This window comes from Propithecus coquereli, unplaced genomic scaffold, assembly GCF_000956105.1.
Source record: "Propithecus coquereli isolate 6110/MARCELLA unplaced genomic scaffold, Pcoq_1.0 Scaffold1, whole genome shotgun sequence".
NCBI classification, from domain to species: domain Eukaryota; kingdom Metazoa; phylum Chordata; class Mammalia; order Primates; family Indriidae; genus Propithecus; species Propithecus coquereli.
This window is the reverse complement of record NW_012133857.1, coordinates 10,827,525-10,854,166: the sequence shown is the minus strand read 5'-3', so window position 1 is coordinate 10,854,166 and position 26,642 is coordinate 10,827,525. Positions and strand designations below refer to the sequence as shown.

General features: G+C 36.6%; 1 protein-coding gene across 1 annotated transcript in view; it reads left to right on the top strand.

Annotated features, from left to right (window-relative positions):
- Window positions 1-26,642, top strand: part of SMARCC1 (SWI/SNF related, matrix associated, actin dependent regulator of chromatin, subfamily c, member 1) — a 193,094-nt gene that overhangs the window by 107,051 nt on the left and 59,401 nt on the right. The window contains exons 16-21 of the mRNA XM_012638213.1: window positions 1,467-1,580; window positions 2,172-2,325; window positions 3,069-3,182; window positions 10,252-10,311; window positions 15,405-15,663; window positions 16,384-16,545. Of these exons, the coding sequence (XP_012493667.1) occupies window positions 1,467-1,580; window positions 2,172-2,325; window positions 3,069-3,182; window positions 10,252-10,311; window positions 15,405-15,663; window positions 16,384-16,545 (863 nt within the window). The remainder of the gene's footprint in view (window positions 1-1,466; window positions 1,581-2,171; window positions 2,326-3,068; window positions 3,183-10,251; window positions 10,312-15,404; window positions 15,664-16,383; window positions 16,546-26,642) is intronic.

Here is a 26,642-nt window from a genome sequence, read left to right as displayed (position 1 = left end):
CTCTGGCCAGAGGACACTGAAATGATACAAACCACAATTTCAATGTTGCCCAGTTTTTTTCAGTAAATACCATTGGTTGAAGAACATTTTAGCATCTCTAATTTATCTTTATGGTATTATTTTGTTATTTATTATACATATGATTGCCCAAATAGATGTCTCATGTTTAAACTATTAGGGAAGGACTGACTTTTGGAATTTCCCACACAAAACGTAAGGCATTATACAGATAATTGAATAATAAATACTTTCTACCAGTAGTTTGAGATTCTAAGTTTAAGTAATACCTAAGTCAAAGATCATTTTAGCCTTGCCATAGCACAGCTGTAAGGAATCTCTTAAAACCAGAATCACAGATTTGATATAAGAAGCCCTATAGTTTTTCTATTAATACCTATTCAGACATGTTATATTCTTCCAGCTAATTTGCCATTTGCCAGCATTTGTGAATACTCACGGTTTTTGGTAGTGTTCTGTTTAACAGCACAATTTATCAGTTTAGCCCATTTTACTTTGTAAATTCACCTTTCAGTCTTCGTTTATCCACCTGTGTTTATTCAGGAGCCTTTTTGAACAGTGTACTTTTGCTGCTGTAATGTAGCTGACTTCAGGCTGTCTGACTTTGTTTTACTTGTGTGCCAAGAACTGTTACAATCTCCTTCACACTCCTGTGTACAGCATTTTGTGGCAGAAATCCTTGGGTACATTGTGGAATCTGCCATGACCCAGTGTCGCGGTTTTTTATCTCCTGTTTTTGTGTGTTTTTGCCTTATTTCTGCATTTGGCCTCAAGAGTTCTACTCGTTGCCTAGCTATGATCTCCCTGAAAGAACTGCCACAAGAAGGTACATAGCTATTGTCAGAACCACATCCACCTGTGTCGCTACAGAGATGATATAAATTAAATGCAGCAGAGGTTGCGAGCAAATATTCCAGAGCTACCACATTGCCTTTGTTGAATTCTGGCACTGCCACTTACCAGCCCTGTGGTCTAGGACAAATTCTCTAAGGACGCTGTTGTTCAGTTTCCTCATCTGTAAATGAGATGATGATAGATTTTAGGCCTAATTGAGTTACTTCATGTACAGTGTTTAGTACAGTTTTCCTGGCAACACAGTAAATGCTTGATTCATGGTAGTGAGGGAAATATGTCATCATGTCTTAGTCACAAATTCAGCAAGCAGCCTCTTCCATGACCAAGGTTGTATTTATGTTATTTCATAGTAATGTCATCAGGTTACTTTATTTTACTTGTTATATATTAGTAAACAGTTATTTTGTATATTAGGGGTTCGGAGTTCACTCATAACTTGAAATACTCAATACAATATTGCTGTTGTTTGTTGGACCGTTTTAATTTTTTGTTGTATTTGGTTGCGAGGAGTCTGAAGATTCTTGGCTCTATGAGTTACCATCGTTTCTGAAAGGATAGGAGTTCACCTTGTGAATTTTGCCATTGCTTTTTAGATACTTGGCGTATCGAAATTTTATGATTGACACATACCGCCTTAACCCCCAAGAGTATTTAACCAGCACTGCTTGTCGGAGGAACTTGACTGGAGATGTGTGTGCTGTGATGAGGTAAAATGTTTGACTTTTTCTCAGACGTTTCACTGTGGGTGGTTACTAGTGCTTTGCTGTTTAATATCTGATTGTTTAAAGTGGGTAAAATATCTAAATATTATGTATTTCATTTAGGGATTGAATATTTTAAATATTGTTTTCTTGATTTTACAGTTTACATCTTTTATTTTATAGTCAAATCATAAAATGACCAGGGATGGATAGGAGGTTCGGGTGGGGGGTGGATAAGCTCTGTTCCCTAGATTTGTCTAAACAAAGAAGCCAAAATGTGTATTTTCTTCTGTGAATTAGGTCTAAGTGTGAGTTCTTTTACTGTGTACCTAAATGAGCATTTGTTCTCTTATTTCTGTGTTTGAAACTGTTAGGCTTCATACTAAGTTCTAGGGTGCTATGTTATCAACATTGTTTGGGGCTTGTAGAAATTGCCCCTCATACAACAAACCAAATCTGTCTTATAGTTTCTAGTGGTTCACGGTATACAGAGAACAGTTGACTTTTTTTGTTTGTTTATTTTTAATGATATGATGATGGTTATAAAGTGATGAGTTTGATTCTCTAGATTTTAACTTTCAGAGCTTTATTCTTTAGGGTTCATGCCTTTTTAGAGCAATGGGGACTTGTTAATTACCAAGTTGATCCAGAAAGTCGACCCATGGCGATGGGACCTCCTCCTACTCCACATTTTAATGTATTAGCTGATACCCCCTCTGGGCTTGTGCCCCTGCATCTTCGGTCACCTCAGGTAAATTAATGCTGACTTTTTTTTAGGCCTGGATAGTAACAGACGACCACTTGCAGCGTTTCTATTCAGGAATAATTATTATTGCAATAGAATAGTGCTATTAAGAGTGCTGTTTCTTAGATCATTGTGTGTATGTGTTTTGGTCTCCTGTAAATGTTTGATTCCATAAGGAATATATAGTGTTTAAATTAATGCTGTCCTACCAGTCCCATGACTTTATGCCTTATTTTACCAAATTATAGTTTACTCAATTCCCTTTATTCTTCTGTCATCAAAGATACTAATAAGCGGATAAAACAAAACTTTCTTCCCTTTCCTCAATCTATGTCTTAGAAATGTGAATGAAAAACATCTTCAAACTTCTTCTAAGATTTGGCAAGTGGACATCCATACACATATTATTGAAAAGATAATTATTTTAAATAATTTATATGCAGTATTATGTTAGATTAACATGAGCCTTATCTGTGAATTTCCCTCCATTGTGAAACAGAAAATTACATTAAAGAAAACTTCTTGGCTGTCTTTTCTGTGGCTTAAAGGGGCATTAAAAATGTTTCTCATATGTTGACTTTTTGTTATTCCTAGAAGGATAGTGTAGAAGTGTGGATATTTATTTATTTTTTGTAACAAAGCCATTAAGAGTGCTTTAAGTGCCAGTATTAAACAATTTTTATAAAAACTTTTACCTTTTTTACATTGAAGGGGTTAATACAGCCATTTATCATTTGTCTGACTTACAGGTCCCTGCTGCTCAACAGATGTTAAATTTTCCTGAGAAGAACAAGGAAAAACCAATTGATTTGCAGAACTTTGGTCTCCGTACTGACATTTACTCTAAGAAAACATTAGCAAAGGTAAGGATTTTTTCCTAAATACCTGTGGGCTGCAATCCAGCATGCCCTCTTTGTCCTTCTAATACACATCATTTTCTATAAGAAATATATTTTACTACTATAATGGAAGAGACTGAGCTTTCTACTGAAACCTTATGGCGTTTTATGAAATAGTAATCCCTTATCTTACCTTTTCCTGCCATGCAGTTAGTAAATAGATATTTAAAAAATAACTGTGATTAGTATATTAAAGAAAATCGAGGGGGAAATGGAAGAATTTCAACAGAGAATTGGAATGTAAGAAAATAATGATGAATTTTCTAGGATTGAAAAATATACCTGAAATTAATTCATTGGATAGGTTTAACAGAAAGAAGACTCGACATAGCAGAAGACAGGTTAGGGAAATCAAAGACTAGTTAGTAGATATATTAAAATTGAAGCACCATGAGAATAGAAATTGGGGAGGGGGCAGGACAATGAGAAGAAAGTGCCAGAGATACACATGAGATACAGTCAAATAAATTAATATTTATCCTTAGAGACCCACAAGAAGACAAAGAACGGAACAGGAGTGATTTTCGAATGTATAATGACTAAAAATTTTCCAGAACAAATAAAAAGATATCAAGTCACAAAAATAAGAAAGGCAGAATAGATCCAAATTTGTATACAGAGAAAACCATACCTGAGGACATTGTGCTTACTCTGTTAAAAAATTAACATCTTAAAAACAGTCAAGGAGGATGGGGTCAAGGAAGGACATATTAAATTCAAGGCAACAGCAATAAACCTGATGGCTGACTTTTCATCAAAAATGATTGAAGCCAAGGTATGTATGTAATAACATTTAAAAATTTTTATAGAAAAACTGTCACTATGGAATTCACTGTCCAGTATAAATACCTTTCAAAATTGAAGATACAGTAAAGATGTTTGCAGACATTAAAATGGAGAACTTACCACTAGCATACACTGTGATAAACAAAAGCAGGCTCTTCAGAGTGAAAGGTAATAACCCTGGGTAGAAGCATATGACTCCATGAAGGAATGAGGAACACAGAAACGGGTTAATATGTGGTTATGTATAAAGGAATATAAATTGTTTAAACAGTAATAATTGAGGGTTTTTTATAACATGTAGTAATGAAAAAAGGTAAAAAGGCAGACAGATTAAATTGAGTTCAACCATTGTAAAGTTCACATTACTTAGAATTGTGACGAAAGTCCTGATTGAGGGTAAACTATAATTTGATACAACATGTTGGAAGCTGATGGATCAACATGGAATAATAAAGAGTGACAGGAAAGGTGAACATGTGAGTGAGTATAAAAGACATCTTTCATTTGTTTTTATTTTTTAAATAGAATAATGAATTGTTTAAGAAAAAACGATAACAGTATACCTTTATGTCTACAACATATGGATATTAAAGACCAAACATACAAAGGGCAGGAGAGGGAAATGGAGGTTCTTACACTATGCATGAAGTGTTAAGATACTATTTGAAGGTGTACTGTGACAAGTTAGAAGTGAGTATTGTAAATCTTAGCGGTAATATTTCAAGAGATACAACTAAGAAGTAAATAATGAAGTGAAAAACACGATAATAATTTTTTTTTTTTTTTGAGACAGAGTCTCACTCTTTTGCCCGAGCTAGAGTGAGTGCCATGGCGTTGGCCTAGCTCACAGCAACCTCAAACTCCTGGGCTCAAGTGATCCTTCTGCCTCAGCCTCCCGAGTAGCTGGGACTACAGGCATGCGCCACCATGCTTGGCTAATTTTTTCTGTATATTTTTAGTTGTCCGATTAATTTCTTTCTATTTTTAGTAGAGACGGGGTCTTGTTCTTGCTCAGGCTGGTTTTGAACTCCTGAGCTCAAACAATCCACCCGCCTCGGCCTCCCAGAGTGCTAGGATTATAGGCGTGAGCCATCGCGCCCGGCCACGATAATAATTTTTAAAAGTTACGTCACAAGAAGGAATGAAACAAGGGGCAGATGGAAAGAGTAGAAAACAACGCGGTAGTTTATATCTGACCCTAGTGATAATAATAACATTAAATATAAATGGTTTTCAACCTCCAGTTAAGCAGTAGAGATTGTCAAATTGGGTAAAAAAAAAAAAAAAATGCAAGGACAAGTAAATATTACCTACAAAAAAACCACTTTAAGTATAAAGACCCGGGCTAATAGTAAAGAAATGGGAGAAGACATACCTTGCAAAGACTAATCACAAGAAAACCAATCATTATATTAATATTGTGAAAAAGAAGACAGCAGAGTAAGTTATTTTAACCAGGTATAAACAGAATTTTATGGTGATAAAGAGGTTAATTAATCAAGAGGATTTAATAATCCTAACTACATACCTAATTAAACAGAATCAAAATACATAAAGCAAAAACTAATAGAACCAAAAGGAGAAATAGACAAACACGTAATTGGAGATTTCAATAATCTTTTCTCAATAATTGATAGAAAAAGTAGATGGAAAATCACTAAGAATATTAAAGATTGGGAGGGTAAATAAAAAGAATATTAAAGACTTAGAACAATATTAATAACCAACATGACCGATTTATTTGGTATTTATAGAAGACTGCAAAATTGCAACAAAAAAAAAAACAACACATTCTTTTCAAGTTCCCAGGGAATATTCCCCAAATAGGTCCAATTCTGAGCCTTTTGAGTTTCAGTAATTTAAAAGGATTAAAATCACACAGTTTGATTATGTGACTTCATATGTGTGAAATAAATGCAGTTGGCTGATGATAACAAAATTAAACCAGAAACCTAAAATAGAAGTAGAGAAAATTAATGAAATAAGGAGATATGTCTTTGAAAAGATGAATTAAATATGATAAATCTTCAGGTAGAGGTGATCAAGAAGAAAAGACACAAATTACTGATCAGCAGTAAAAGACTATAACACTGCCAATTCTAAATAAACTAAAAAGACAATAAGTTAAGTGTAGTGGTGAACCTGTAGTCCCCAGCTCTACAGGACGCTGAGGTGGGAGGATTGCTTGAGGCTAGGAGTGTGCAGCCAGCCTGGGCAGTATCACAAACAAAACAAAATACCTCCCAAATAAATAAAGACAATAAATAATTTGATGAATTATTTGATTGTAATATACTTGACTTTGATGAAATGGGAAGATTTCTTCAATGCAGCAAAATACAAAAGTTCACTAAGGATGTTGAGAAATGTCTTCCAAAGAAATCAGATCCTATTCCCTGGAATGTATAAATATTACCTCATTTAGAAAAAGGTTCTCTGCAGGTGTAATTAAGTTAAAGATCTTGAAGATGAGGGGATGATTCTGTATTATATGGGTATGCCCTAAGTGTCATCACAAGTGTCCTTAGGAAGAGAGAGATTTGACAGAAAAAAAGGCAGTATGACTTCAGAAGCAGAGATTGGAATGAGGTGGCCACAAGCAAAGGAATTCTGTGCCAGCCACGAGAAGGTAGAAGAGTTGAGGAATAGCTTCATCCCTAGATCATCCACTGGGAGCATAGCCTTGCCAACACCTTGATTTTTGTTCCAGTGATAATGATTTTGGATTTTTAGCCTCCAGAGGTGTGAGAGGATAAATTTTGTTCTTTTAAGCCAACTAGTGTGTGCTAATTTGTTACAGTAGCCACAAGAAACTAATAACCCAAATTTGCTTACATCTGATATGTCTATATGATGTTGAACACCTTCCCAAAAGCAAAACTCTTCGGTCAGGTGATTCCACTGATGAATTTGTACCAACCATTTAAGGAAGAAATAATACCAATCCACATAAACTTTTTCTAGAAAATGAAAGAGGGAATGCTATTATAACTAAATATATAGATACTCACATACCCATATATACCGAATATACCTGGATATGTAAACAAGATAAATGCCTAAAAACATATGAATGTATAAAAGAATGTGTCAGAAAGTCCGTAGGAATTTTTATCTAAAATAGCCAAAAAGTGTAAACAAGCTTCAAATGTCTGTCAGTAATATAAATTGTGGTTTATCCAAACAATGTGATATTATATCCAACTGAAAAAGAAATGACCAACTTCTTCATACAGATACATAGTTGAATCTCATGACGTGATTTTGAAAAATTATCCAAACCCCATAAACTACATACTGTATTGTTTTGTTAATATAAAATTCATATCCAAGAAAAGCTAACCAGTGCTTCTATGATTCAGTGTGTTTTTTTTTTTTTTTTCGAAGACAGTCTCACTGTGTTGCCTGGGCTAGAGTGCCCGGTGTGTATTTTTGTAGGTGACTATAAACTTGAGTTTTAAAGGAGGAGCCTTGTAAATTTTGATTTGAGTGGCTGTTTTTGATACATCAGTGTATAAATAAGTAATATAGTGTCAAGCTATACACTAAATATTTGTGTATTGTATATGTATTATACCTCCATAAATATAAGACAAAAATATTTTTTTTTTTTTTTTTTTTTAAGAGACAGAGTTTCACCCTGTTGCCCAGGCTGGAGTACAGTGGTGTGATCATAGCTCACTGTGGCCTCAAAATCCTGGGCTGAAGTAATCCTCCTGCCTCAGCCTTCCAAGTAGCTGGGACTATAGGCAATACCAGTATGCCTGGCTAATTTTTTCCCCATTTTTGGTAGAGATGGGATCTCACTATGTTGGCCAGGCTGGTCTCAAACTCCTGGCCTCAGGTGACCCTCCCACCCCAGCCTCCCAAAGTACTGGGATTACAGATGTGAACCATCATGCCCAGCCACCCCCAGGAAACATTTCATGGGCTCTCATGAGGCTATGTGTGCTCTTCCTTCAGCTGGTTATTATCAAAAGGAGAAACATTCCCTGACTTAAGCCAGTGGGAACAGTGAATGAAAATCATTCCTACACTTTGTGGATGTGAAGTGGGGAAATTGTTGCTGAGGACCTACCTACCCAGTAAATATTGTCCATGTCTAGGTTGTACAGCTCTTCCTTATATTCACTTGGGTTTTATTTCTTCAAAGTTCAGCTGAAATGTTAATGAATTTTTTTTCTCGGGGCACCACATCTGATTGATGCTCACCTCTGATTTGAGTTTTTTTTTTTTTTTTTTTTTTTTGAGACAGAGTCTCACTGTGTTGCCCTGGCTAGAGTGAGTGCCGTGGCGTTAGCCTAGCTCACAGCAACCTCAAACTCCTGGGCTCAAGCAATCCTACTGCCTCAGCCTCCCGAGTAGCTGGGACTACAGGCATGCACCACCATGCCCGGCTAATTTTTTCTATATATTTTTAGTTGTCTGATTAATTTCTTTCTATTTTTAGTAGAGACGGGGTCTCGCTCTTGCTCAGGCTGGTCTCGAACTCCTGAGCTCAAACAATCCGCCCGCCTCGGCCTCCCAGAGTGCTAGGATTACAGGCGTGAGCCACCTGATTTGAGTTTTTAAAAGAACAACCTTTGGTTGTCTTACAAATAATCCTCAGGGGATCTAAGCAATATATTTTCAGTTCCATGTACATGCATCTTTCTCACAAAGCCATACTTTAATTCTGCAGTGCTTAGATTAATTTTTTTTATTCTCTAATTTAAAGACTAATTATTTTTGGTCTTTTTTTTGGCAAATGAACAGATTTCAGAATAATATAAATTAAATGTCTCAGAGACCTGGCAAAGCATAATTTAATTTAATTTTTTGTTTTGGTCTGAGAGTCTCACTCTGTTGCCTGGGTAGAGTGCAGTAGCATCATCATAGCTCACAGCAACCTCAAACTCCTGGGCTCATGTCATCCTCCTGCCTCAGCTTCCCAAGTAGCCAGGACTACAGGTGTGAGCCATGACAACTGGCTTATTTTTCTGTTTTTAGTAGAGTAGGGTCTTGCTCTTACTCAGGCTGGTCTCGAACTCTTGAGCGCAAGCCATCCTCCTGCCTCAGCCTTCCAGAGTGTTAGGATTACAGGTGTAAGCGACCATGCTTGGCCCGTAATTTAATTTTTAGCTGCACTGTGTAGCACAAATGCATGGAGAGATTTAATCATCCAAATCAAGAAAATTTATTGATATAAGGAAATCATGGATTGTTGCAATTTTTTTATATGTAAGGAGATATATTTATTGAGCACCTACCACAGACATTGTTTCGTCACATAGGAGGCAGCAGAAAAAAAGGAAAAAAGGGAAAGAAAAGGCTGTAGCAGTTTTCTTTTCATTGTTATATTGTAATCTTTCAAAATACGGTTTTGAAGCCGGGCATGGTGGCGTGTACTCGTTGTCCCAGATACAAGAGGCTGAGGCAGGAGGATCACTTGAGCCTGGGAGTTTGAGGTTGTAGTGAGCTATAATCGTGCCAGCCTGGGCGTCACAGTGAGACCCTATCTCAATTTTTAAAAAAGTAGTTTTGAGAGAGGGAAATATCTTAGAATGTATATTTTGAATTACAGCTGCAGGATAATATCATCCATACCACAAATTCAGTCCTCTGTGGATCAGCTAATGGAGGAGGGTCTACAAATCAAGAAGTATGAATCAATTGATAAATGGTAGTTTTTACATGGCACAACTCAGTTTTCTTGTCATAGTCCTATACTCAAATGAATCATAGCTAGAAGGGACTAACATAGAAAAGGTGATTTAGAGTTTAGGGAATGATTTGGAGATTTTTTAAATTGAGAGATGTTTTAAAAACGAAATAATATGGACTTGTTGCAATTAGAATCAAGAACCTGTCAGAGTGTGTTATATATATAGTACATCTTCAAATCTTGAAAGAAGTTCTATCTTCAATTGTACTAAATATTTGTATTATGTTTGTAATGTTACAGCTAATTCATGGTATGCATTAAAATACTGTGCCTTTGTAAATTGCAAAAGGTATTTTTAAATATCAAAATAATAGAAATAACATATTCTTATAGTTCATGACTCCTTAACTGATAGTAAGAAATTTTGAAATAAGCTATCCTTTCTGTTTGACATTTAGATTCCTTTAGTGTTTTACTCCTTTTATTTGAGGACTTAACCTCAGTGGTTTGCTTAAAAAGCCCCTGAGCTTAAAAATAGATCCTGCTAACCTCCATATTCATCCTTTACAAATTAGCAAATAATTTTTGATGTTGTTTCTTTAGAGTAAAGGTGCTAGTGCTGGAAGAGAATGGACTGAACAGGAGACCCTTCTACTCCTGGAGGTAAGCAGATCAGTGGTAGAGTCCCGTTATTCACAGAGGAGATGTGTGCTAAGATTCTGCGATTAGCATTTTAAATATACCTGTGCTGTTCTATTAAAAAAAGTGTCTAGTTGAGCTTAAAACTCAAAAAATTGCAGAAGTGGTTTTCCTTTAGACAACATTGTGCTTTGATAGTTGACATTTAAGTCCTTTTTGGTGCCTCTCATTTTATAGTATGGAATATTAAAAACACATGTACTCAGTCATTTAGAGTTAATAAAATTAATAATAATTGCAATTGCATCAAATATACGTTTAAGTGAATCTGGCTTATTTTCTTGAGTGTTTAACAGTGAAGAATAAAATGACTACTAAGACAGTTTAGTGTTACTGCCTGGATTGTGCTAAGTTGCCACCACTGCTTCTGCACCATCACTACACTTGTCAACATAATGTAAAAAGCAATAACATCTCAGAATTATGAAAATTGTTTGACATCACAGTCCTCCTAAGAGTCTGGTGCCCCATGGGTCCCCAGAACACACTTAGATATGGTGGGCCTGGTTACAGTTTGGTTTCTGTACTGCTTTGATTTGGTTTCTCATTTTGTTTCTGCAGTTGTGGTTACTTGAGAAGTTTTAGTGGTGCATGAAATTATTTCCTTTTCTTTTTTATGCTCCTCTTTCTTCTCTCTTTTCTATTTTCTTCCTTCCTCTTTTGCTCTCATGATCAAAATTCAAAAAAGTTTCTTCTTTTGGTTTTTTTGCAGTTATTTTGATTTATTCTCATTTCCCCATTCAATATCAGTGATACGCAGAGAGCTACTTTTCTGGCCCAGTTTTTATATCAGGACTGTTTTGTTTAGCCATATGTGTTATGTTTTAATGTTAATTAAAAGGAATGTGTACTCAGTATTTGTGAAAGAATATAGCATACTTTTCTAATGATATTTTGGAATCTTTGAGCTCTGGGGAGAAATTTATTTGCACAATAGTGGCTGGAACAACAACCATTCTTTGTGCACATTGATGCTCAAAATTTTCTCTTTTTATATTTAACATTAGTGGATAGTATATACAGAATGAACTAAGAATGACTAAGCTACTGTTTACCCTAAACACATCTAAGAAAACCATAATATCATTACACAATAGTGCATTTTCTCTCCTGCAGGTGGAATTTGTGCAGTAGTTGGTTTTTCTTTTAAACATGTAATTCAGTCAACAAGTATTGTCTGAAGTTACCACACAAAGAGAAATTAAAGGCTTCCCACCAGCATTGTTTATTACTAACATCTTTCACTTATGTTTTATTTAGAAATAATTAATAGCCACTCTGCTCCATAGTGATAAAAGGGATATTTTCAAAAAAGCACCCACAATTTTTTTAAAGTACACTACTAATTGTGGCATTCTTTCTGGTCATTTATAATTGTCCTTGGGCTTGAAGTTGACAAGAGTTTAATCTGTGAGCTTATTGGTTTCTCCCTTGTTAACTTTAGTCTTTATCATGTATGCTTTGCTTTCTCATGTTTTGTGTTTATTTTTCTTTGGATAATTAATATACATAAAATGTTGTACCTGCAAATAAAATCCGTAAGAGTTATTAAAATTTGTATATCACTAGAGGAGTTTCTCACATTTTGTATGCTGGCTAAATTATAGAAATAGTAAGCAGCATCAAAGATTTTCTTATAGTATGCGTACACTTGACATACCTTTACATTTGAGAGCCATAATAAAGTCAAACTCCTGTTTCCTTTCCTGGTTTAGTCCAGTTTCCTGTCAGCAAGTTTTATTGGTTACATGTTTCAGGCACTGTGATAGACACTGCAGATTGAGATGGCTAGGACACAGTTTCTACCACTAAGGAGTTCATAGTCGAGTGAGTGACATAGATAAAACACAAAAGTGAATTGCAGTGTTCCCAACTTCATGGTTGGAGATATGCCCAGAGCATGAGACCTATACAGAGGAGTTGCTATACAAGCAAGCTGGGTGGATAAGAGACAACAGACAGCTTCCTGGGCATGGTATGGCTGTCCTGATTCTAATACATGATATTTCCAGTACAGAGCAAACTACATAGGCACAACACATAACGATAGTGTTGTAGGGTTTGGATATTCTTGGAACAGAAAGAGTAAGGAGTGGGGTGGAAGAAGTAGGTAGAGTCCTGATCATGTTTCGCCTTGATTGCATAAGATAATGATGCATAATGAAATAGTTTTAGGCAGGAGAGAGACAGTGTTTTGTGTGAAACATACTTCACTCTAGCAACACGGAGAAGGGTGAATTTAAGGATAGAAAGGCAGTTTCTTTTTTTTTTTTTTTTTTTAAGAGACAGAGTTTCACCCTGTTGCCCAGGCTGGAGTACAGTGGTGTGATCATAGCTCACTGTGGCCTCAAAATCCTGGGCTGAAGTAATCCTCCTGCCTCAGCCTTCCAAGTAGCTGGGACTATAGGCAATACCAGTATGCCTGGCTAATTTTTTCCCCATTTTTGGTAGAGATGGGATCTCACTATGTTGGCCAGGCTGGTCTCAAACTCCTGGCCTCAGGTGACCCTCCCACCCCAGCCTCCCAAAGTACTGGGATTACAGATGTGAACCATCATGCCCAGCCACCCCCAGGAAACATTTCATGGGCTCTCATGAGGCTATGTGTGCTCTTCCTTCAGCTGGTTATTATCAAAAGGAGAAACATTCCCTGACTTAAGCCAGTGGGAACAGTGAATGAAAATCATTCCTACACTTTGTGGATGTGAAGTGGGGAAATTGTTGCTGAGGACCTACCTACCCAGTAAATATTGTCCATGTCTAGGTTGTACAGCTCTTCCTTATATTCACTTGGGTTTTATTTCTTCAAAGTTCAGCTGAAATGTTAATGAATTTTTTTTCTCGGGGCACCACATCTGATTGATGCTCACCTCTGATTTGAGTTTTTTTTTTTTTTTTTTTTTTTGAGACAGAGTCTCGCTCTGTTGCCCGGGCTAGAGTGCCGTGGCGTTAGCCTAGCTCACAGCAACCTCAAACTCCTGGGCTCAAGTGATCCTCCTGCCTCAGCCTCCCGAGTAGCTGGGACTACAGGCATGCGCCACCATGCCTGGCTAATTTTTTCTATATATTTTTAGTTGTCCAATTAATTTCTTTCTAATTTTAGTAGAGACGGGGTCTCGCTTTTGCTCAGGCTGGTTTCGAACTCCTGAGCTCAAACAATCCGCCCGCCTCGGCCTCCCAGAGAGCTAGGATTACAGGTGTGAGCCACCGCGCCCGGCCAGAAAGGCAGTTTCTAAGAATACAGATTAATCAATGAAGACCTGAACCTGGGTCATGGCAGGAGGAATGTAGGTGTTTTGTAGTATTAATAATACAGCACTAAACTATTTTCTCTATATATCACCTCGCTTCCCCAGCCTCCTCCTTCCTGACCCGTCTGTCACTTTGTTGTTCTCTTTTGAAAACATCTAATTTGCCCCTCCTATGTAATGTTATGCATCAGTGCCGAAGTGCAGCAGACATTTACTGTTTCTCAGCCTTGTGCTTTTCTGGATGCTAACTCTTGCTTGGATTTTACATCTCAAAGGGTTCTCCAACTCCAGCTTTATTCTGTAAAAGACTTTCCAAACTTTATTTTTCCCTTACTAAAAGAAAATGAATAAAAAAACATTTATATAACAAGTTCATTGGAAAAAGTTATGATGGAGCATGCCAAAAAAATTCCTACCTATAATCAGAAACGTAAGATTACCCCAGTAGATAGATACATTTCTCGTTCTGTGGACCCCAGTGAGATAGATTTTTCTTTTTTTCTTACTGTCTCGGTCTTATTAAAAATAATTCCTTTTAGAACTACCTGGGGTCACTGAATATCCAGAGGAAACCTAGAATTAGCCTTGTTTTTCAAGGTATTTAATGAGTCAGACCATTCGCTGGCTTGGGTTTTGAGAAGCCCTCCGCCACCACTCCAGCAATGATGAAAACCTGGAGCAGCAGTTGGAGACCAAGGTTAAGAATTCACAGAGGAAAGTAAATATGGAGAGAACTATTATTATTATAGAAAGCTGATATCATAGTGTGTATCAGCAAATTAGGCTCTGGAGCAAGGTGTTTTAATTGTAGCACTATTGACATTTAGGCCAGACTTTTTTTTTTTTTTTGGTTGGGGGCTCTTGTGTGCATTGTAGCATGTTTTGACAGTATCCATGGCCTCTACTCAGTAGATGACAGTAGCACCTTCCCAGTTATGCAGCCAAAAGTGTCTCCAAACATTGCCACATGTCCTCAGTGGCTCAGTATTGCCCCTGATTGAGAACTGTGGCCCTAGAGAAAATGAGGCCTCTTTCTAGAGAGAGGTTGAGAGCAGCAACTTCAGTAAGCCTCTGAATAGATTCTTTTTACCCCATTAATTCTTTGACTTTCTTAGCACCATTTATTTCTGGTTTTCTTCCTACTGTTCTATCCCTCTTTCCCTTGGAGACTCCTTTGACTCTTTTTATTGGAGTTTTCCAGTGTCTACTCAAAAAATCTGCTTAGAATTTCATTGGGATTGCATTGAATCTGTAGCTCAGCTTGGAAAGAATTGACATTTTAACAATATTGAGAAATGAATAAAAGTGATACCTCTTCATTTATTCTATTTAGATCTTTGAGTTCTCTCACGTTTCATGTTTTCCAGCCTATCACTCCTGTATATATATTTTGTTATATTTACTCGTATTTTATTTTTTATGCTATTTAAATACTTTTTTCCAGTTTAAAACTGTTCATTGCTATTATACATAGAAAAATAATTGATTTTTCTATTGCCTTTCTGTCCTGTGACTTTGCTCAACTATTTTAGTACCTTTTTTGTAGCTTCCTTAGAATTTTCTATATAATCATGTCTGTATTAGTAAAAAAGTTTTAATTCTTCCTTTATGATATGTATACCTTTTATTATTTTTCTTGATTGCTCAAGAATTTAATATAAGGAAAACAGTCTACCTATTTTCTTATGTACAGTGTTGCCATTTGCATTATTTTAAAAAATAATCAGCTATCTAAAGAACTTCTGATGTCATTACATATGACTTCCTTGTCACCTGACATTAAACCTCCTGTTTTTTCTGTTTAAGGCCCTGGAGATGTACAAGGATGATTGGAACAAAGTGTCAGAACATGTTGGAAGTCGTACTCAGGATGAATGCATCCTCCATTTCTTGAGGCTTCCCATTGAGGACCCGTACCTTGAGAATTCAGATGCTTCCCTTGGGCCTCTGGCCTACCAGCCTGTTCCCTTTAGTCAGTCGGGAAACCCGGTCATGAGTACTGTTGCTTTTTTGGCATCTGTGGTGGACCCTCGTGTGGCATCTGCTGCAGCAAAAGCAGCTTTGGGTATGGACTTCTCTATGCCATCTCTTCAATACAAAAACTCAATATATCTTAAATTTAAGTATTATCAGCTGTTACATTCATTTCTCCTACATAAATGACAAAAAATCAGACAACACCCCTTAAAGATACCATGTTCTTTATAAAAGTATATATAATATTTTAAAGTGAAGCACTTAAAATATAGTAATTTTAAAATAAATAGCTTTAAGAATTGGAGGGTTCGCAGAAGAGGGATTTTTTTTTGGATATTTTGTGATTGGGAATTTGAGGTAGCTGGCAAAGGAAGTCATTTAAATATTCTTGGATTATGTGAATTAAAACTAGATCTTTCTCACACCATAGAACCTCTTTCTTGGCTTTATGGTTTTTTAATCCCTGATGGTTTTTGATTTGTTAGTCTATTTGAATTTATATTTTGCTGAGTGATAAAATTTGGATAGCAATTTTGATAGTTACTGATAGAAATTTAAAGATCTCTTTTATTTATTATAGCAAGACATTGTGGCATGTAGGACGAAAACCTAGAGTCTAGAATTTCACTGCTACTTATCTTTATCTCATTTGGTCCTCTCATTTTGTTGGTATAGAGGGATTGAATACCTGAAGAGATTGCTACACCTAAGGCAATAATAATATTGTGTTGGATTTCCTAATGGTCTTACACTGAAGCAAGTATTTGTGCAAAATGAGGTTACTATTCCATATTTATTGTTGAACCAGAGGAGTTTTCTCGGGTCCGGGAGGAGGTACCACTGGAATTGGTTGAAGCTCATGTCAAGAAAGTACAAGAAGCAGCACGAGCCTCTGGGAAAGTGGATCCCACTTATGGCCTGGAGAGCAGCTGTATTGCAGGCACAGGGCCCGATGAGCCAGAAAAGCTTGGTGAGTCACTGCTGTACCCAAGGACAAGGTTAATAGATATTCGGATTCCCTGTCAGCTAACTAAAATAATTGGGTTTATTTGTAATGATCAATATGAACTTTTTTCTTCAGATTAGTATAAGTTTTTTTTCCCTCTTGTCTCTTCCTTTAAGGTTTGTAGATCTAGGTTTTGAGCATATAAGATATAAGAATACGGAAAGATACCTGGAAGTGCTAATGGAAAAATGAAAGAGTACCAAAAGGACTTCAGTGGTTATTTTAATTTATATTTTGCTGAGTGTGTTTAAATGCATTGTTCTTTTTTTAACTGAGGAAAAATTCCTATAACATAAAATTCCCCGTTTCAACCGCTTTAAAGTATATAATCTAGTAACTTCTAGTATGTACACAATGTTGTGCACCCAGAACATTTTCATCACTCAAAAAGGAAATCTCATATCCCTGAAGTATTCACTTCTCATTACTTTTTCTCCTCAGCCTTGGTAACCACTAGTCTGCTTTCTGTCTCTATGGATTTGCCTGTTTTTGACTTTTAATATAAGCAGAATCATACAATATATGGCCTTTTATGTCTGACTTTTTTCACTTAGCATAATGTTGTCAGGGCCCATCCATTTTTTTTTTTTTGAGACAGAGTCACTGTGGTGCCGTGGCGTCAGCCTAGCTCACAGCAACCTCAAACTCCTGGGCTCAAGCGATTCTTCTGCCTCAGCCTCCCGAGTAGCTGGGACTACAGGCATGCACCACCATGCCCGGCTAGTTTTTTCTATATATTTTTAGTTGTGCGATTAATTTCTTTCTATTTTAGTAGAGACGGGGTCTCGCTCTTGCTCAAGCTGGTTTCGAACTCCAGAGCTCAAACAATCCACCCGCCTCGGCCTCCCAGAGAGCTAGGATTACAGGCGTGAGCCACTGCGCCCGGCCAGCCCATCCATTTTGTAGCATAAATTAGTACCTCATTCTTTTCTGTGCTGAATAATATCTCTTTGGGTAGATTAAACAAATTTTATTTTTCTCTTTGTTCGTGGACGTTTATATTGTTTCCACTTTTACACTATTTTGAATGTGTTTTATGTTCTACCAGTTATGTATGAAGTTTTCAGTTTCTTCACATCCTTGCCAACACTCGTTTTCCTTTTTTTCTTTAACAGCCATCCTAGTGGTTTGAAGTAATAACTCTTTGTGATTTTTATTTGAATACCTGAAATACCTACATTTATGACTAATGATCTTAACCATCCTTTAATGTATTTATTGGCCGTTTGTGTATCTTCCTTGGAAAATGACTATTCAGATCCTTGCCCATTTTTTTAAATAGACGTGATTTTTAGAGCAGTTTTATGTTCATAGCAAAATTAAGTAGAATATATAGAGTTCCCATATACCACTTGAGCTGAGCTGACACGTGCGGTCTCCTTCATTATCAACATCCCATGCTGGAGTGGTGCATTTGTTACAGCCAGTGAACCTATGTTGGCACATCTACATCGTCTGCAGTCCAGCATCTTACTTTATTCTATAATTGATGCTTACATGTTGAACCACCCTTGCGTTTTTGGGATAAATCCTACTTGATCAATGGAAATAATCTATTTCACATGATGTTGGATTTGATTTGCTAGTATTTTGTTGAGGATTTTTGCATCTATATTCATAACAGATACTGTTTGTAGTTTTCTTTTCTTGTGATAGACTTCCTGTGAAAATACTGATCTCAAAGAATAAGTTAGGAGTTCTATTTTTGTTTTGTTTTTTTTTGAGACAGAGTCTGGCTCTGTTGCCCTGGCTAGAGTGAGTGCCGTGGCGTCAGCCTAACTCACAGCAACCTCAAACTCCTGGGCTCAAGCGATTCTCCTGCCTCAGCCTCCCAAGTAGCTGGAACTACAGGCATGTGCTACCATGCCCGGCTAATTTTTTCTATACATTTTTAGTTGTCCAGATAATTTCTTTCTATTTTTTTTAGTAGAGACGGGGTCTCCCTCTTGCTCAGGCTGGTCGCGAACTCCTGAGCTCAAGCAATCCTCCTGCCTCAGCCTCCCAAAATGCTAGGATTACAGGTGTGAGCCACCGTGCCTGGCTGACATTTTTGCTGTTAAAGACTTAATTATCTATTTTTGTTTAATCTTGAAGAGGAGTGAAATTAATAAAGCAGTTTTCTACACAGTGTCAGCTTGTCAAATGGAAGTGTTCCTATATAAAAGGCTTGTTTTCACACTAAGCTAAAAACATTTTATATGAAATTATCAATAGAATATTCCCAAAATTTCTTAATTTTTTGAGTTTACATAGGACTTACCCCTGTTGTTCTCTCCAGTTTCTTTAAAGTGTCAATCTAGGCCAGGCTCAGTGGCTCATGCCTGTAATCTAGCACTTTGGGAGTCTGAGGCAGAAAGATCACTTGAGGCAAGGAGGCTGCAATGAGCTATGATCATGCCACTCTGTACTCCAGCGTGGGGGACAGAGCAACACCCCATCTCTAAAAAAAATATTTAAAATTAAAAGAAAAACTAAGAAAATAAACAGCAATTTGAGAGTATTTACAGTAATTCTTAGTTTGAAATTCACCTTTTCCCTTTTTCTTAGATCGATGATGAAATTAATAGGCCAGGTCACATCTCTGTTGCTCTTTGTTGAGTCTGTACCCCAAGACAGTGCCCAGCTTAGGTAGGAAAAACCTTAGGCTAATGAATGCCTGGGTTTTAGTTTCTTCTACTTTTTTTGTTATTGGTTTAATCTCAGGGACTTTTGTTTCCCTGTGGTCATCGAATTGAAAAGGGTTGGCAAAGCCTTCTCACTGGATTCAGTGAGGTTTGTGTACTTTGCGAAATGAGGGACATGTTGTATACTTTAAGAAATTTTTTTAAAGTTTTGGTAGTTGATACCATAGTGTGTTAGTGGTTAAGGAACAAGTTGCAAATTTAGCCATTTTTAATTTAGTGGGATTTGAAACAAAGAAGACAAAAATATCTGGCAGCCTCAGTCCTTGTGGGGCTAGATGCTCATAATTCATTAGTGAACATGTGGTTTCTGCAGAATGCAAAGATTAGGATTGACTACTGCAGAAAGAATTGGAGAATATAAGGGCTGGTCTTAGAGTGCCATGAACAATACAATTCATTTACAGTATCTGGAAGTAGCCTATTATTTAATCTCATTCGAGTGAATTGTATGGTCACTAGCAAAAAAGTTTGGGTCTTTTTATAATTTAAAAAGTGGTAAGGAAAATACAACTATAACGGTAATATTTCTGAATGAGTTGTGGACAGGTTTCTATAACTAATGCTGGCCTGTTACAGTTAGTATAATTCATATTGGTCTGTGACTTATGGAGTAAATTAGGAAACAGCAAATGTTTCTCCGTTGGGAATTGGCTCAGTAAAATTGTTTTAACAGGAGGAAGTCAACAGTGTATTATTTACATTTCATATAACAAAATTGTGCTTTATTATATACCACACTGATTTGAAACAGAATGAGGTAGGATTTTACTTAGCACAATAATTGTGGACTTGGGTAGTGGGTTCAGGTATTCATGGTACTGTTTATTGTGATAATTTACTGTGTTACATGTGTTACTTTATGTGTATTAACTATGGTAAAATTAGGATACAGGAAAAAATATGCTTCCTAATGAAATACAAGACTTTGGATTCTTGTCATTAACCTATCTAACCTTTCTTTGTAAATTTGGATTAGTGCGTTAATATGTGAAGTATTTGGTGAAATGAAAGTAAAGCTGGGTGAACACTCAATTAAACACCTCTTATGTTTATATTTTAACAGATTTCCCTTGGGAATTATTTAGGAAATTAGTGTTAGGATATGAGAAGGGGCTTTTTCAGTCTGTTCTCTAACTATGGTCATTCACCAAAAATTATTTATTTCTTTAAATTTGTATTTTTTTTTATTTTCTTTGATCAGAGAGTGCTCTAGGCATACAAAAAATAATATATTTGAGACCTTTTATATTTAACTAAAAATATTAGGTCATTAAATATGAAATGTCCAATTTTGAATCTAAAGTGTAGTTTATTATATCTTAAACAAGAAGCAGTACAATTAAACTAAACTATTGACACAGTTTTGCCATCTTAACATTAGCTTGTTAATGCTAACACTGAAGAAGCCTGGAGAGTGAGTGGCAATGAAATCACAAAAGGCATTTTCCACAGCTTGTTGAGAATTGAACATTTTTCCTTGCAAGAAGTGGTCCAAACCCTGGAAGAAGTGGTAGTCAGTTGGTTCAAGGTCTGGTGAATACAGTGGATGACAGAGTGTTTCCAAGTCCAGCTTCTGTAGTTTGAGCAGTCTTGTTTATGTGACATGTGGTCGAGCGTTGTCTTGCAAGAGGATCAGCCTGTCTCTATTGACCAGTCTCAGCTGCATCATCTCAGTGGTCAAAGACTGCTCTGATCAAAGACTGCCCACCCTCATCATTTCATCCAGTTGCAGTAGACATCTGCTGTAATTGACCTGGTTTCATGAAGCTGTAGTGGATAATACCAGTGTTGGATCACCAAACAGATAACCTGTAGCTTTTTTTGATGAATATTTGGTTTTACACTGTGTTTCAGCACTTCGACTTTATCCAGCCATTGCGCTAAACACTTCAGATTGTCAAAAAGAATCCATTTTTCATACATTGTCACACATAACATACATTGTCAAACGTAACAATACAGTGTAGAAATGATTCACCTTTATGTGGTGACAACAAAGAATGGTTAGTTTTGAGACAGTTTCTCTTCTAACACTTGTTTAATTTATGCAGAACCCATGTATCCAGCTTCTTTACCTTGCCGATTTGTTTCAAAGGGTCCAATATTGTTGGGATAGTAATGTCATACTTTGCTGCTAATTCATGCATTGGTTGAGATGGATTCACTTCCACAATAGCTTTCAGCTCATCATTATCCGCCTTGGTCTCAGGTCACCCACATGGCTCATTTTCAAGATTAAAGTCACCACAGTGGCACTCCCTCAAATCATGGACATACTGTGCGTTTGTTAGCCACATCCTTCCCAAACACTTGTTGGTATTTCCAGCTGTGTATGCTACATTGGTTCCAGGATGGAACTCATATTTGAAAATAGCAGGAATTTTTTACTTACCCATGGTGTCACAAAAATTGCTTTAAAACTTTTTTGAAAGATAATCACAAACGAAAATGTGCATTTGAAAAACTGAAGATGTACCTTCACAATAAAAATAAAACAAGAAGTATCAAAGTGAAATGTCAGAGATAACAACGGTCAAACTTAGTATTATGGAAATTGGACATTTCATACTTAATAACCTGATATTATTGTTTCATTTGCCCTGAGATATAAGGGAAGGTGGGAATAGGATAAGTTAAATCAAAAGAAATGAAAGAATTTTGTAAATTCTCAGATGTAATTGGAAACCAACATTTCTTTCTAAGTATCCATATTTGTTGGCCCACAGTATATATAGGGGTTTTTGATTGGTCATTTTATTTTCAGGAAAACCCTTTGGAGTAAGTAGCATTGTATTTTTTTTCCTTGTACTAGATATGTACAAGGAAACTGAGGCATTGAGAGGTTACATATGTGGGTATCTGTCTGAACTAAATTTTCAACCTAAATCTGTTTGACTTCAAAGATCAGCCTCTTTTCAGTGTAATAAGCTTCCACAAGTAGTATATGTAGGTATGGCTGTGTGGTTTTCATTAATTGAACAAGGATCTTTAACAACATAGTAGTTTTTAAAATCCAAAGTATTGTACTGTCTCATATACTATGGGAAATACCATAGTAAAGGACCTGAGAACTTAGGATCTACTTAAGCAAACAGGCAAATGCACCAGGCAGATGAGCTGTGGTTGATTCATCTACATACCACTGAATGCCAGCAAGACTCATACCAAAATTCAGTCAGTGTGATTCACTATGTGAGCCTATGCCAGATAATCATTCTCGGGCAGAAGGTCAGTCTTCAACTAGACACTTTATTTCATAACTCACAGGAATAAATAAAACTGTAAATGTGTCATGTTATCATATCATTTCTTTGTGTTCTAGTTGCTAGGGTACTAGTGAACAAAGTAGGCCAAAATTCGTGCCCTCATGGGCTTTATATTTTAGAGATGTAAGATGGACAGCAAATATAATCAAATAAATTAAACTTAGAATGTATAGATAAAGTATATAGAAAAGATATGTTGGCTGATAAGTGCTATGGTGAAAAATAAAACAGGCATGGGAGAATGAAGTTGAAGTTTGGATAATCTCTATTTCTTTGAGAAAGTGATATTTCAGCAAAGATGTAAATGAGGTGAGCAAGCGTACAATGTAGACATAGGGTAGGAGCGTTCTAGGCATTGGAAGCAGCCAGTGAAAAGGCCTCTGGGCAGGAGCTACCTGGCATAGTTGAGGAACAGCAAACAGTCTCGTTTACAAGTAGTTGGATTAGTGGGGAAGAAGGGTCGTGTGAGATGGTAAGGTGGCTTGTGGGCCACTGTAAAATTTTAATATTTATTTTAAGTGAGGTGGAGGCAGTGGAAGTGTTTGAGCAAAAAGAGTGTCAAAGACTAACACACACACACATACATGTATATATACAATTTTTTAGAGATGGGGTCTCACTCTCTCACCCAGGATAGAGTGCAGTGGCACAATCATAGCTCACTGCAGCCTTGAACTCCAGGGCTAAAGTGATCCTCCTGCCTCAGCCTCCCGAGTATATGGAATCATAGGCACCCATCACCTCGCCTGGATAGTTTTGTAAATTTTTTATAGACACAGGGTCTTGCTTTGTTGCCTAGGGTGTTCTTGCATTACTGACCCCATGCTATCCTCCCTCCTCAGCGTCCCAAAGTGCTGGGATTAGAGGCGTGAGCACTGTGCCCAGTCTGACTATATTTTTAAGGTCTTTTTTTTATTTTTTTATTTTTAAGGTCTTATTCTAACTATTAAATTGAGCATAGACCTCCATCTAGAAGTTGTTAAATTGATCTATTATTTAGCTTACTTATGTAATATATTTGAATATCAAAGAAACTTTGCTACATCACTAAAGCTTTTATTATAAAGCTTTATTAAGGATTTTTTTAAACAGCTTTATTAAATTTTTATTTACTTGACCTGGATATGAAACAAAATAGCCTTTCTGCCAATGTGTTTAGTATAGCAAACCTATTAAAATATTGATAGGGTAGCACAGTGAAATCCTGTACACCTGCCAGTTAGGTTCAGCCTTGCCATATTTATCTATCTAGCTATCTAAATAAATTTATTATTATATTATTTTTGGTGAATTATTTCAAAGTAAGTTGAAGACGTCGTGATTCTTTGCACCCTAAATAATTGACCATTCATTTTGTTAAGATAAGGATATTTTCGTACAATAACTATCACCATCCATACATCTTAGCCCCTTTTTATGGTTTCGCCCCTTTCCCTAAAGAGAGATGGAATATGCATGCATAGTCAAGGGTCTGTCAGAGACTTTTTATTGTAATCCTCATTTGTATTTTTCTAATATCAAGTATTGGTTTTATTTGTTTTGCTGTATTTTAATTCTAGTTTAGAGAAATTAGAGATATTCAGATAATTGATGTGTTTTCCTTAACGGTTAACTGTGCTTTATGGGAAAACAAAATCACAAATAGAATGATCAGATATGATTCTTTTATATCAATGAGTAGATACTGTACTGTACCTCATTAACAGCCTATGGAATACAGGGCTCCAAAAAGTACATTATGACCCAGTTGTCACTGTTGTGTGGAGGAATCCAACTAATCATTCCTAGTTTTCTTTTTATTTTTTTCCTTGCAACGGGGCTTGGTCTCTTGCCTCAACTAGAGTGCGGTGACATCTTCATAGCTCACTGCAGCCTCACATTCCTGGGCTCAAGCGATCCTCCTGCTTCAGCCTCTCTAGTAGCTGGGAGCTACCAGGAGCTACCACATCCAGCTAATTTTTCTATTTTTCGTAGAGATGGGATCTGGTTTTGTTTCTCAGGCTGGTTTTAAACTCCTAGCCTCAAGCAGACCCTCTGCCTTGGCCTCCTAAAGTGCTAGGATTACAAGCATGAGCCACCATGCGTGGCCCATTTCTAATTTTCAAGAAGGTTAAGGACTAGTCTTTGATCCATTATGAGATCAAGAAGAGTATCCTGACAGTAATAATGTTAAAAAGGTACTTTCTAAGAACGTAAATCCCAGGAGTGAGTGCTAGAATTCTTGCCTCCGATAGTATTCATAGCTTATAAATAGCCTCATTCTTGTCACCACGAGGATTTCCATAAAATTATTTTTAAAGTCAGGCACTTCTAAAACCCTATGTGTGGGGGAAAAAAAAAACAAAACCCTAGGCCAGTGCACTTAACAAAAATGTGGCGCGGTATTTGATCATCAGACTTACATCATGTGGAGGGGGCTTCTCCCTTTGTGTTTGTTGTATTTAAGGGGATCTTTTGGATTTACTTAAAGAATCAGACTTCTGAGCAGCTCATAAGTGAACATGTAAGGACTGGCTAGGATTTAAATGACTTTCCTAATGACTCATATTTAATAAGTAATAAGATGTATATTTTCAGGAAGAAATTGGCTTTCATTATATAATTGTCTGCCTTTTGGGGACTGTTTCATCAAGTTGTAATAGGCATTCTGTTTGCTTGAAATATACCTCATGCTGTGGGCAATTCATGTCATATAACATACAATTAACATCCTCTAATAATTGAGAGTACTTTTTGTACTACATTACACACACTTGAAAAATCAATTCCAGTGTTGGAAGGTTGGAGATAAGAAGTATAGTATTAATTGTTCAAGGAGGACTGTGCACAGGAAATGCTGAAAGAATTAGCACAAGAGGCACATAATTTTAGACTGATGAAGGCTTCACTAAGTATAATTTGAGCTTAACATTGAAAAAGAGGTTTAGAATGCGACTGAGCAGTTTGGAGCCAGTATTCAATTCTGTACAACAGTGTGGGCAAAATCAGAGAAATGGAAATGGTAGGTTATTCAGAGTGTGGGAAGAAAATCAGGTTGGCTACAACATAAAGTTGAAATAAGGACATGGAAAGAGTAGCCTACAAAGGTAGGTTCTAGCTAGGTTATAGATATTGAGATGCAAAACTTCTGAGTTTGGTCTGTATATTTCTGGCTTTATGGACTACTATAATTTAGGGAATGACATAATCAGTCTCCCAGAAGTGTTGAACTGGTTCCTGCCATGTGCCTTATCTATATTTTCAGGGAGAATGGTTGTGTGGAGTACATTCTGTTTTGCCCTGACAAGACAGAAATCAGTTGTACTAGCAGTTCTCAAACTTTTTGGTCTCAGGACTGCAATATACTCTTAAAAAGTACCGAGGAGCCAAAATGCTGCAATTTATATGGATTATGCCTGTTGACATTTACTGTACAGATGTTCATCAACTTTCGGTGGGGTTTCATCCCGGTAAACCCATTGTAAGTTGAAAATATCATAAGTTAAAAATGGATTTAATGCCTCTAACCTACCAAACATCATTTCTTAACCTAGCCCACCTTAAAGGTGCTCAGATCGCTTATATTAACCTGCAGTTGGGCAAAATCATGTAACACACACAGTCTGTTTTATAGTAAAGAGTTGAATGTCTCAGGTAATTTACTGAGTATTGTACAGAAAGTGAAAAACAGAATGGTTGTATGGACACTCAAAACATACTGCTTTCACATCACCATAAAGTTGAAATACTGTAAGTCAAAGCATCATAAGTTAGGGACTGTGTATTAGAAATCAAAACTAAGGAACTTTTTTTCTTTTCTTTTTTTTTTTTTTAAATTTTAATTCTGCCACCTCCACCAGGAAACAAAGAAGACAGCCAGAGAGTCTGCAGCAGCAGTAGGGGGGCCCCCTGAGGAACTTTTAAAAGAATTCACAAGTGCACATTCATTCCTTTAGTTGTCAGAGAGATGACTTCATCATGCTTAGTACAACCTCAGACTCCACGTTTGTGTGACAATGAGAGTGAAAAGGCAAATAACATCTTAATTGTTATTATGAAATAGTTTTGACTTTGGAGGCCCTCACGGTACCTGGACCACACTTTCTGAACTGATGAATTAAACAAACATGCC